The sequence below is a fragment of the Plectropomus leopardus genome, chromosome 1 (genome assembly GCF_008729295.1).
Source record: "Plectropomus leopardus isolate mb chromosome 1, YSFRI_Pleo_2.0, whole genome shotgun sequence".
NCBI classification, from domain to species: domain Eukaryota; kingdom Metazoa; phylum Chordata; class Actinopteri; order Perciformes; family Serranidae; genus Plectropomus; species Plectropomus leopardus.
This window is the reverse complement of record NC_056463.1, coordinates 26,850,507-26,862,354: the sequence shown is the minus strand read 5'-3', so window position 1 is coordinate 26,862,354 and position 11,848 is coordinate 26,850,507. Positions and strand designations below refer to the sequence as shown.

General features: G+C 38.5%; 1 protein-coding gene across 2 annotated transcripts in view; it reads right to left on the bottom strand.

Annotated features, from left to right (window-relative positions):
- Positions 1-329: 329 nt before the first annotated feature.
- tln2a (talin 2a) overlaps positions 330-11,848 on the bottom strand; it is a 108,493-nt gene continuing 96,974 nt past the window's right edge. Inside the window, exons 50-59 of one of the 2 annotated variants that reach the window (XM_042510228.1) lie at positions 11,494-11,610; positions 10,676-10,861; positions 10,452-10,559; positions 9,682-9,787; positions 8,676-8,681; positions 8,158-8,282; positions 5,408-5,596; positions 5,132-5,314; positions 4,851-4,976; positions 330-3,227 (exon numbers count right to left, since the gene is read on the bottom strand). In XM_042510228.1, coding sequence (XP_042366162.1) covers positions 3,099-3,227; positions 4,851-4,976; positions 5,132-5,314; positions 5,408-5,596; positions 8,158-8,282; positions 8,676-8,681; positions 9,682-9,787; positions 10,452-10,559; positions 10,676-10,861; positions 11,494-11,610 — 1,275 coding nt within the window. In that variant the 3' untranslated portion in view covers positions 330-3,098. The remainder of the gene's footprint in view (positions 3,228-4,850; positions 4,977-5,131; positions 5,315-5,407; positions 5,597-8,157; positions 8,283-8,675; positions 8,682-9,681; positions 9,788-10,451; positions 10,560-10,675; positions 10,862-11,493; positions 11,611-11,848) is intronic. The other variant, XM_042510314.1, reaches the window with a different exon arrangement.

Below are 11,848 nucleotides of genomic sequence, written 5' to 3'. Positions count from 1 at the left end.
TTGCAAAACAGTGACTTGGTTTCACCTCTGGTATAAAGTTGGATTCTTTATTTAAAAAAATGAAGTGTTTGATTTTTCAGGTTGATTGCATTATAAGTAATTTTTATACTAAAGGGGATTAATGATATTTCTGAGTTCAAATTTACATTCACAAGATTCAGTGCGGAGGAGGACCTCACACAGGAAAATGATGAACAGGAATGCAGATCTAAAATCTGAAAAAGCATCTATAAACCAAAAAGGATGTATGAAGGATGTAAATAACAGCCTGTGTAAAATGCACACACATTTCCGTCTCTGCTACACAAAAGGAAACTTGACACCCAAAGTTACATTGAAATGTTTTATTTTCAGTGAATACAAAAAATAGTTTTATCGAGGCCAGATAAATATCTTTTACATCGTAAGTTATCGCTTATCTTTATTGTAGTAACTTCATAATTTGATTTTAGTTGAGGGAGGGAAAAACATACAGACCACTTCAATTACTCCACATTATTGAAATGCGTCACAACATTTTAATGGTGACAGATATATATCAAAATGTTCTCAACACATTTATTTTTTTAATAGAGGCTTAAAAGCACGAGGAGAAAAAAAAAAAAAAACGCCAATCCTTAAAATTTCAGTGACTTCATAGCGTACAATAAAGCAGTTGACAGACCAAAATCTCCAGTCTGTCGTAGTTTAGAAGCACTGTGGTACATGCCCATGGAATGCAGTACAAAAATGTGTCCATATATATATAATATACATACTTATATATACTGTATAGTGATGGTACATTTTAAACAGCAACACATTTTTTTGACTGGCGAACAGTTCCTCTGTCATCCCCAAAAGGCCTTACATGTGGCAGAGAGAGTTAAAGAGAGAGATAGAGGGGATGCATATGATTTAGCACTTAGAGGAACAGCACTTTAACAAGTGGGACAACTAATGTTAGAAAGCTCCCCATGGACATGAACCTACATTCCCAAACAATTGCTCGTCCAGTACCTTCTACTGACTGATGAGGTGAAGCTGTCACTCAAGCAGACCAGACAATGTATGGGCTACGGACTAAGGCACTAATAATAACACTACAGACTTGACTGATGAGTAGTGGACCCCTCCCTCCCTCTCACGCTCACACACAAAATACAATGTGAGAAAACACCTGCATTCAAACCCAACTGTTAAAAAAAAATCTGAAAGTGACCGTCTTTATCCATTTGCTATACTGTCTGGAGGTCAGGATCACTCAGTGCATCATTACAAGTTTAACTCTGTCGCTGTATAAACAAAGAGATGCATCTGAAGCACAAAGCCATGCATTTTCACAGCAGGACCTAATCTTACTATATACTGTAGTTTAATATTGAAACACAGCTCCTCAAGTAAGATAAGGGAAGCAAACACACTACAATCAAACTCGGTAAACAAAAGGGCTTCTTCTATTGCAGCAAGTGGTATATTCAGTAAAGTTGCACAGAGTACACATAAATCCAGAGACTGATGGACCAAAATAAAAAGCGATGAACTGCAGTGATTAGTATTGCAGTCATTTCATTTTGACTTCTTATTTTAAGATCAATTCTGAAAAAGCTTTTATTAATTACATCTCGCTTATTGCCAAGTTATTTGCAGATTTAGAATTTTGCTTCTCTCTGAATTTACAGAATCTGAAATGAAAGGACTCAAAATAAATCCCTGGCAGTGATTTAGTATTGCTGGAAAAATCATCAGTAATGGTGGGACAGAAAATCATAAAGGAACGAGCCTAGGGAGCCGTAACCATCAGACAAAGCACAGACGCAGCACTGCAAGGCATTTAGTTGATTCAAGACGTCTGAGGTATTTACATGTGTTTTTAATTTGCATGTAGCCAATCAACCTGCCCAGTTACTCTAACCACATATACCTTTACTTAAAAGCAAAATGAGCACACAGTTATACAATATCACCTCCTGTATTATTACTATAAGTTTGCATGGTGTAAGGGAAACCTATACTGCCCCCTAAAGCACCTTTCATGTTATTGCATCACGATCAAATTCTGTTTATAGTGAAAGTAAGTCTGATTACCTGAAAAGATGAGGAATAAAAAAGATGTTTGAAGGATTGGGGAAACACTCTATACACAGGTGAGACCACTTGTGACCCCTCTCTGCTAAAAATACTTGGGAGTAGTTAATATTCCTTCTATGGTAGTATGTCGTCCCGTGTTCACATGGTAATGTAAAACATTGTACTTGAGTCTGAGCAGCTGTACGCAATGACACAAGAGCATAGATGAACATGTAGAATTTTTGCACTTTAAAAAGACATTAGAGGCCATCAATATCCTCTAAAAAAATGACAAGAAAGAGAGTAAAGATGCTTATATCACTGTCTACTTTAAAGAAATTCCCCCAAAACAATATGTCTGTAAATGAAATTTACAGTATGAAACACTATTTTGCACCATCCTTCCTTAGTCTTAATGTCCACTGAATTTAAGTCAAGACACATTACAGGATTTAAACAGACAGTAAGGTGCCAAATTGGAGCATAAAGGTCAACATTCACACAAAATCAGAGTGCTGTGCTGAAATCCTTTTGCTCTCTGAGTGGCGCTGCAGTTGAACGGCTATATCACATGACTGGCAATACAATCATTCCTTCATCTTAGAAGTTTATGAACTAGAGCTGCAATCTGCAAAACAACAACAAAAAACAAACAAACTGTAGCTTATGGGCAAACAAAGCATGTGAGCTGTGCTGTTTGTCCCGAGCGTGTCACATTCTGGATCAGATTGGATCATTCAAAGTAGTTTTAATGCTATACATGAGGACAAAACGCAGTTCTTCAGTCGAACTGCCGCAATCTTTATGTTGTTTCCAGAAAGTAGTCAGTTCCATACAGTAGTATTTCAAACTTGCAAGTAGTTGACTTTGAGATTTTTCCATGTGATGTGGACTCACTGCAGACTTGGGCATTACTGGTTTGTTAAATCAGTCACAACATTTCTGAAGTCGCTTTAGGCCACATACCTGTTCAAGTGTGCCATTAAAAGGACACAAACTTGCAACATAAACCTTCGGACGTATGCAGCAGTGACAGTAAGCTTGAAGATTTAGTTGTCGTCCTCTCGTAGTTCGGTGGGCAGGAACTTGTACTGCTGCTGCCTGATCTGAGCCAGTTTCTTTCTGGCTTCTTCCAGCTCTCTCTCCTTTCTCAGCATCTCCTCCTGGGCTGCAATGATCTAAACAGACAAAATAATAATAATAATCAAAAGCATTTAACATTTAAAATTTTATTTTTATATTCAAATCTTAATTTTAAAAACTGTCTTAGTTCATGTAGTCTGAACATGCCAGTGGCAAAAACAAGCACTTCTGTGCATTCTGTGAACGTGCCCCAAGTGATTACACTGCAGCCTGTTTCGCTGCTGCTGTCTGCAGCACTCTCACTCAGTGCTGGATCAATTTCAAAATTTGTTCTGCCCGTTAGTCATTTAGACACAAAATATGGGAAAATATGGACTAGGTTGGAAAATACAGAATGTACGCTTAAGTGACAATATTTGATTTATGGTAAATATTAACACATTAAAGTCTGCTTGCCATCTCTCAGTGAGTGTGTTTGTGTATGCATGCATGCAGTTTACTAAGCTTTAATTCCCACATTTCTAAAGTTACAGATGCAGTATGGAGTACTGGATAATGTATTTTCTGAGAACATGAAGAGACAAGAGGAGAAACAAATTAATCTAGGAGCCGCAGGTGTTTCAAAAGTTGATATACTTTTTCAGAGGAATTCAATCAATGCTGCTAAATGTCAGTGCACAAATAAGTGTGACAGCGTGGCAAAGGCAATTCAAGAATGTGAGAAACTGTTTGAGCATATATTTGAGGACAGACAATATTTCAGATAGTATGTTGTTTAACTATGTGCAATCTGGTGCTAATAAATCTAAATAAAGATTACAATACACCTGATAATACATCAGCACTAACCAGTGGTGGACGAAGTACACAACTCGCTTACTTTAGTCAACGTATAGATACTCTTGGTCAAATGGTACTCAAATATATATGAAAGTTGCTGAGTCAGATTATTACTTGAGTTAAATTAATGTGATACTTTCTTACAAAAAAAACTTAAGCAATCAAAGTTTTTTTTTTTAATCTCGAAGCACTGTTGTATACTGTCACAATGCATGTGCAGATCCTAATGACTGTAAAACAACACTTTGAATTCACTGACGTTCGTGTAGAATCTGTAGAATAAAAAGCTTGTTGAAAATAGATACCAAATTCTTGTGGGCCATGATGAAGTTTCTGTGTGGTAAAAAGAGCAAACATTTAAAAAGATACAAATCATTTTTCATCTCATAATCAAATCTGAGGTATGACCATGTGTGATCCAGTGGGGAGTCTTCAGCTCCATCTGCTGCTGAAGCCATGATTAACAACACATAACTAAATACAGCTGCCTGCTGATGACCTCTCCTCTCTACCTGTCTCTACAGACCAGCGGCTCAATCTGGGTAGTGCATGTACTAGGTAGATGTACGGGGACACCACTTCGACAAACAAACCATGTGCAGAACTGCATGATCACAGTTTATGACCCTTCTCATTTTAGAAAAGAAAAAAAAATCATCTGCTGACTCCACAGCAAATTTAACTTGTAACTGAAGTCTTTATAGAAATGTAGTGGAGTCAAAAGTACAATATTTGTCTTTCAAATGTAGTGGATTCAACGTAATAATTTTACAAAAGTACTACTCTAGCAAAGTACAGATAGTCAAAAACTGTACTTAAGTACAGTACCTAAGTAAATGTACTTCATTACATGGGCTGATGCTGCACAGTGTTCTTACCTGTGCTATTCCACCCACAAACTTCGTCTTGACCACCACGTTGTCTTCATCCGCTTTGTCAAATGCTGCCTTCTGAGCGGCACGCACCAAGTTGTCTGATGCCTTCTTTACTGCGTTGCCAGCAATCTATAAGAGGAGGTCAGTTGAGAATAGCTTATAGCAGCATATAATGAGAAAGACTATGAACAAGAACACTGAACCTGCTCCACATCGTGACACTTCTTTATTAAAGCAGCTGAACTGGACGGTGGTATCTTGTCTGGAGTGTGTCTGTACTGTACCTGTAGTCTCCTCATGGCCTCAGAGTCCTGGTCAGCCTTCACCTTACAGGCCACCAGCAGCTGGGCAGTGGAGGCTGCCACCTGTTTGGCTGAAGAGATGAGCTTCTCCTCGCTTGCGTGACCTTGCACCGAGGCGTTGGCTGCCTCGCACAGGTTGCTGGTCGCTGCTGCAACCATACGTGCCTGGAGAAGAAAAGGGCAGAAAGAAAACTTTTGTTGGTAAAATTGTGGCTAAAATTATAAGCTAAGAAAAATGAACTTTGACTACACACTTACAGCAGAGATGAGCCCCTGGGACCACTGTCCGTCATCCACAGCATTGGCAGGGATGAGGCCCACTTTGCCCTGAGCCACTAGCTCTCTCTGAGCAGCTGAGGCTGATTTGACCAAAGCGCTTGTGGCTGCTGCAATGGACTTGGCTGCCTCCAGGATCTGCTCCTCGAAGTTCAGTGTCTCATCTGCTTGCTGAGGGGGAAGGAGACCAATCAGTCAGACAGGATCCCTCAGAAGGCTAAAGTTTGTTAATTTTACTAGGATTTAAAGTGAAAATCCACATCAAATCATCACTGATTGCTCTGAGATGTGACTGGTCAACTCAATTTGTTGTCACTGAGAGTGATTTTACTTTGGGATATAAAAAGCTGCATTTAATCTATGATATACTGACACATTTGGTGACTAAAAGAAATAAAAGATAACTTCCAAACAGTCAGATACAAAAAATCTTTATAACTAAGCCGATAAGGAGCCAGATGCAACTGAAGACGACACAAGACTCTGCACGAAGATTATCTGTCAGTATTACACATTCAGTCATACCTAATTCTGCCTGTTTACACACACACGCACACACACACACACACACACACACACACACACACACACACACACTTTCACACACAAACACATTCATACCACAAGTCTGTAGACAGAGCGGGACACTGTAGGAATATGTTTGATATATAGTTGGGACTGAATAACAACCTAATATATCAAACATATCAGACAGAGCCCTGCAGAGAAGGCCTCCGGTGGTGGGGGCAGGAAGGGAAGGAGGGGAGGGTTTAACTGGGAGCCAGAGGACATATACTGGGACAGGCTTTAGCTAGTACTACCACAGATGGACGGATGACTGGAGGTGGAGGGGGACACATGATAGATGTTTTGTATGGAAGAAGGAATCATAATGGGTTAAAAGGTGAGCGATTGTTACGGGAAGCTCAAATTAAGAGATTCTGGTGATGTCTTATTCTTAAATCGAGGTCAAAGAAAATTTGATGGGAAAATGTAAACAGGGAGGAGACGGCACAAGACACAGAGCACCCTTTCTGTGAATGTCAAAAATGTTTCATTTTGTTACTGTGAAAACGCATTCTTAACATTAACACCAAAAACTGAATATAAAAACCACAAAAAACAACATAGATGTTTACCAACAAGCACAGAACACTGATCAAGTCATGCTTCAAAGCATTCTAACAAAGGAAAAATCATCAAATTTATACATTATATTCAGGGTTTGTCACATTTTCATGGACAAAATTTCAAGGATAAACTTTTCAAGGGCCTATAATAAAGATTTTTTTCTTGCCCTACTTGCCTGGCATTTTTTTTTAAACACACCAGATTTACAATCTATTTAAACATTAGTTCAGCTGGCTGGCATACAGTACAGGAGCGACAAAACCAGGGAGTAAATAATGAAACCTACAAAACATCATATGTTACATTACTTTGAAGATAATCCATAGTAGTTTACATAGTTTACTGTAACAATTTCATTACATACAACAAAATTATATGATTTTTCCAAAATTTTCAATGAATTTTGACTAATTCCATTACTTTTCCAGGCCTGGAAAATAAGATTGTGAAATTCCATGACTTTTCCATGTTTTCCATGAACCCTGAGAACCCTGTTTATTTATCTAATTTCCTCAAGTTAATTTCTGAAAGCTGGAATTTTACTTGTAATATATTTTTACATGAATTTGTATTAACAATAACTCCCTGATAAAGCACTAATAAAATATCACATAAAGGAAGCCATCTTGCAAAATCTTTTTTTTTTTTTTTTTTTTAAATTTTTTATACTTCAAGTATATTTTGCAAATGATACATTTAGACTTCTGTACTACATCTGTATTGATGTGAAATGCTGAGTGTAGGACTTTATCTTGTAATAGAGTTTCTACACTGTGGTGTCGGTACTTTCACTAAAGGATCGGATTAATTTTGGGATAAATCAAGTTGTCTGAATCTGAATCTAATTATTTCACTGGGGCCTACCATCTATATATTTTTATTAACCATTGTAATGAGAGCTTGTGTTTTAGGAGTCATAATCTCATGTTATATACTCTTTCATAACAAACATTTTTCTTCTGTAGTTAGGAAAGCCTCTAACACAGAGTCCTAGCCTAGTTCACCCTTAAATCAAATACACTTTATTTTCAGCTCTTATCTGTAGTACTTTTTTATCAATCCATATTGTTTTTGTGTGAGCTGTGGAGGTGTCTAACGTAGAGATGTCTGTCTTCTTTACCTGTAATGCAACTAGATGGAACTCCGCTTGTGGTGCTATATGTTGCATTGTCACAAGCACAAGCCTCTTGTCCATGAGTAGATGCATGGTTCACTCTGCATGGTGACATGGTTGGTGGGTGTAATTTGGTAAAAAGAAAATAGTTCCTACATGAGAATGCTTATAACAAAGTCTGTGGGTTATCTTGAGTAACCGTGTTGTGATTTTTTGAAAGAGACACTACTGTTGAGCTTTTCAAATGTATTTTTTGGTGCTTTGAGCACCACAAGTCGAGAAGCATTTAGTTTCATTATACTGGAGAGAAGGCAGACATCTCTGTGGCCGATATCTCCAGTACTTGGTCATTTAGACCAAAACAATCTACACTGGTACATAGCACTACAGGTAGGGGGAAAATTTGTATTTTTGATGTTGTTGTGTACTGTCCCGTCTCCAAACACTGACAAATACGCAGATAGTTATCAGCCATGTGGTCACCCACCTTGGGTTTGGCTCGGGGTTTGAGCTGCTCCAGCTTCTTAGCTGCCGCTTCAATAGATGCTGCTGCTCCGAGCAGCTCATTTTCTGCAATCACTGTCGGATCTTCGGGATCCACCCACTCTGAACCTGAGATGTGCATGCAAACACGCAATTAAGATTTGAACTAGGATTTCAAAAAATACTTCACAAACTGGTCTGTCAAAAGATCATGCCACACAACAACAACAACAACATCACTGTGATCACACAGAAAATAAAGAGTGCCACATTTCACTGCATCCCATGCATAGCTGATGAAGATCACAAACTGCCATTCACTGCAATGAAGATGGAGTGATTTATTCAAAATAAGACAGCACATGAAACGAAGCGCAATGGATGAAACTGACTCAATGTACTTGAGAAGCCTGACAGCAGCTGGATTTCAAAATGAATCAATGTTAGTGCTGAGGAGAGAAGGTGTCAAACAGCTCACAACTGGTGGAATAAGTCACAGGTCAGAAAACAATGCTAACTTACCTCCATCTGTAGCAAGAGAAAGAGGACAGGGGTATTACTAAAGGTTTGTTTAAAAGAAAGGTTTAGCTCTTATTTTGGGAAATAAAGCTTATTAAAGATGTGGTAGCCTCCTACTGGGGGATTATAATAATGAGTGTTTTTGTTTGAAGTTTCATTAGTGAAGAAATAAAAGTTATTGATGTACACTGAAAAAAATATGAACCCAATACTTTTGTTTTTGTTCACATTTTTCTTAAATTTAAATTAAAAAAATCTAAGACTTGCACACAAAATCTGAATAAACAAAAGCCTTATTTCTCTCAAATTTAATTACAAATCTGTTAAAATCTGTTTTACTGAGCACTTCTGAGCAGCTGCCCACTCAAGTTAATTACAATAATGAACTGCTGTCAAGTCAAGACCCTGAAGATAACGCAGAGCATGCAGATGAGCCCCCCCTTAAATGCTTTCTACAAAAATTCTTTGGTTGTTAAAACCAGCTGTTACATCATCTGTTTGGGTGGCTGGTTTCAGATGATCTTGTAGGTAAGATGCTGGATGTGGAGGTCCTGGACTCCTGTGGTTATAAGTGGTCGGTAGTTGTAAGGTTGGGAAGGTTGGATGTACTGACACATTTTCGGTAATAACTTTGGAGACAGTTTACAGGAAAACAAAACTTGATAAAAGTCAAAACTTGTGACACCTGCAGCACTGTGTGTGATCAAACTGTATATTTTAGAGTGGCCTTTAACTGTGACCATCGCAAGGCACATCTGTGGAAGTAATAATGCTGCTTAATCAGTATCTTGATATGCCACACCTCTCAGGTGGATGGATCATCTTGAAAAATAAGAAGTGCTAACTGACATGAGTTTATAACAAATTTGTGACCAAAATCTGAGAGAAATAAGTCTTTTTGGAGCATAACAAAAGTGTTGCCTTCATATTTTTGTTCAGAGTAGATTTGATTCCATCAGGTAAAACACTGTGAAAGGAGTCAGTGTGTGAAGTGTGTGTGAGCCATTACCTTTCATGGCCTCAGCGGTCTGGATGAGCTCTGTGACAGCTCCTGCTACTCGTTTGGAGCAAACTGCCAGCTGCTGCTTCTGATCTGCAGTGGGCTTCTGCAGGACCTACACACACAAAAACAAACACATAAATGACACACTATTCTGAGACAACAGTCGTCTCAGTCTGAGGAAGTGGTTTCCACTGAATTAATCATATTGCATTTTTATTAGCCCCCAAAACTCTACTAGATCCACAGTTGACTCTAATCTTAAAAACTCTTTGTGGCCAAGCATTTTTTCAAACCAAAACACTTTACCAACGGCTACCTTAATGTCCCAAAATTCCTCAAGATACCAAATGAGTTAGGCTGAACAGCAGAGAAATGAATATAAAATGATCCGGATGGAAAATCTAGTATGTTTCCAGTTTATGTAATAGGAACACCTTAAAATAAAAGGCATCTTGGGTTAAATTATGATTTAATTTCAATGAGAGCATCATACTGTTTCAAAGAGAAGTCAAAAATATCAGATAAAAAAAATATGTGCAACATATCTGATAACATTCATACAAAGTGTACCGTCAAATTTGTTCTATAATTGAAAGAAACGTAAAGAGAAATGAAAGGGGAGAATAACAATTTAATGATCAAAACCAATCAATAAGCCATTATGACCACATAATATATAGTATGTCTCAAACTGTCTTACTCACGAATGCTTACAAAGCACAACATAAAAGCCTCTTACTCTCTCACTGACAATACCGACACAATGTTCAACCTACCATTAGCACTTGTTCCAGTAATTCGATGTATCCAGTTGTACACTCTGATCCAAACATGAGTGCTCTGTTCTTCACCTCCTCACCGACCTCTGGATGGTAGGCTGCTTGCTAAAAAAAACAGGAACATGTACGCTCCACATTTAACAGGGATGTTAAACATCAGGTAACCACATTAAGACATCACACATGTATGTTTTTATCTACTGGTACGGTGATAAAAGAACCTTGCAGGTGGTGAGCATGTCTGAGATAGCTTTGCGACTGAGGTTGGCTGTATGGATGATGTCCTCCTGCCGTGCAGAGTTCCCTGCAGCTACTGCTTTAGCAGTTGCCATGGTGATGCCCTTAGTCATGCGAATGAACTCCTCAGGTGTGGTTGTCTTGTTGGGAGCATCCCTGGATTGAAACACCTGGGGATGACAAAGTGTGTGGGAATCATTTGAGACTGGTAAAAGCATAGCTCCAGAAGAACAAAAACGCATCACTTTGCTGTGTCTACCCCTTCACATTTTCATGATCAGATCAGTTTTAGACGAAAAGCCAAAATATTGCTCTTGAATCAAGCCCTATACTCATCGGACTAGTATCAGCAGAGTATGCCCTGTAATTTAGAAATCACCCCCCCATGTCTCTGTTACATGTGGCACATTAACAGGAGATAAGCAAACTCTGACTTGTCCCCTAAAAGCTGGATCATCTGTGAAGAATGTGCCATGACAGCCTAAAAAAAACAATAAGAAGACTGGATTAGACCTTATTAGGTGTCCTTATTTTAATTAACCGGATCCCATCTAGGTAAAGTAATTGACAAAACCAGTCTGATGCTCCTCTGACAGATGTGAGTGTGCTCTATATGTGAATGGTTCTCCCTGCTGTGTAGCTGTGTATTACTAGAGGTCTACAGGTAATACCTAACCTGTGCGATAAGGGTTTAAGACATCATTAAGCGTCAATAACTCATATGTAATCCTTGTAAAACTAGTGTCACTTCTTTGCTGATATCCAGCATCTATCCATGCACATGCCCTCTGCCTGTTCTCACCGCCAATTCCTGTTTGATGCACTCAATTGTGGCCTCCAGCGCTCTGGTGCCACGAGTGGCCTCGTCCTCTACGGCTTTTACTGTCTTCAGCAGGGACGTCACGTTGGTCACCATCACCTGACAGGAAAAATCCCCAAACACAAATAGTAAAAATAAAATAAGATAATTTACATTAAGTGCATTCTGATAGGTGGAAAAACCTTATTATGTCCTGAATTTAGGAGATTCACTAAAAAAGGGATGAAAGACTTTTTATACCTATTTAGGTATCTCCTCCTAAATTTAGGAACCCTGCAGCATCTACCTGTAACCCCCCACATCACTTTCACTGCTGTGTGGAAAAGTCTGTTTATTT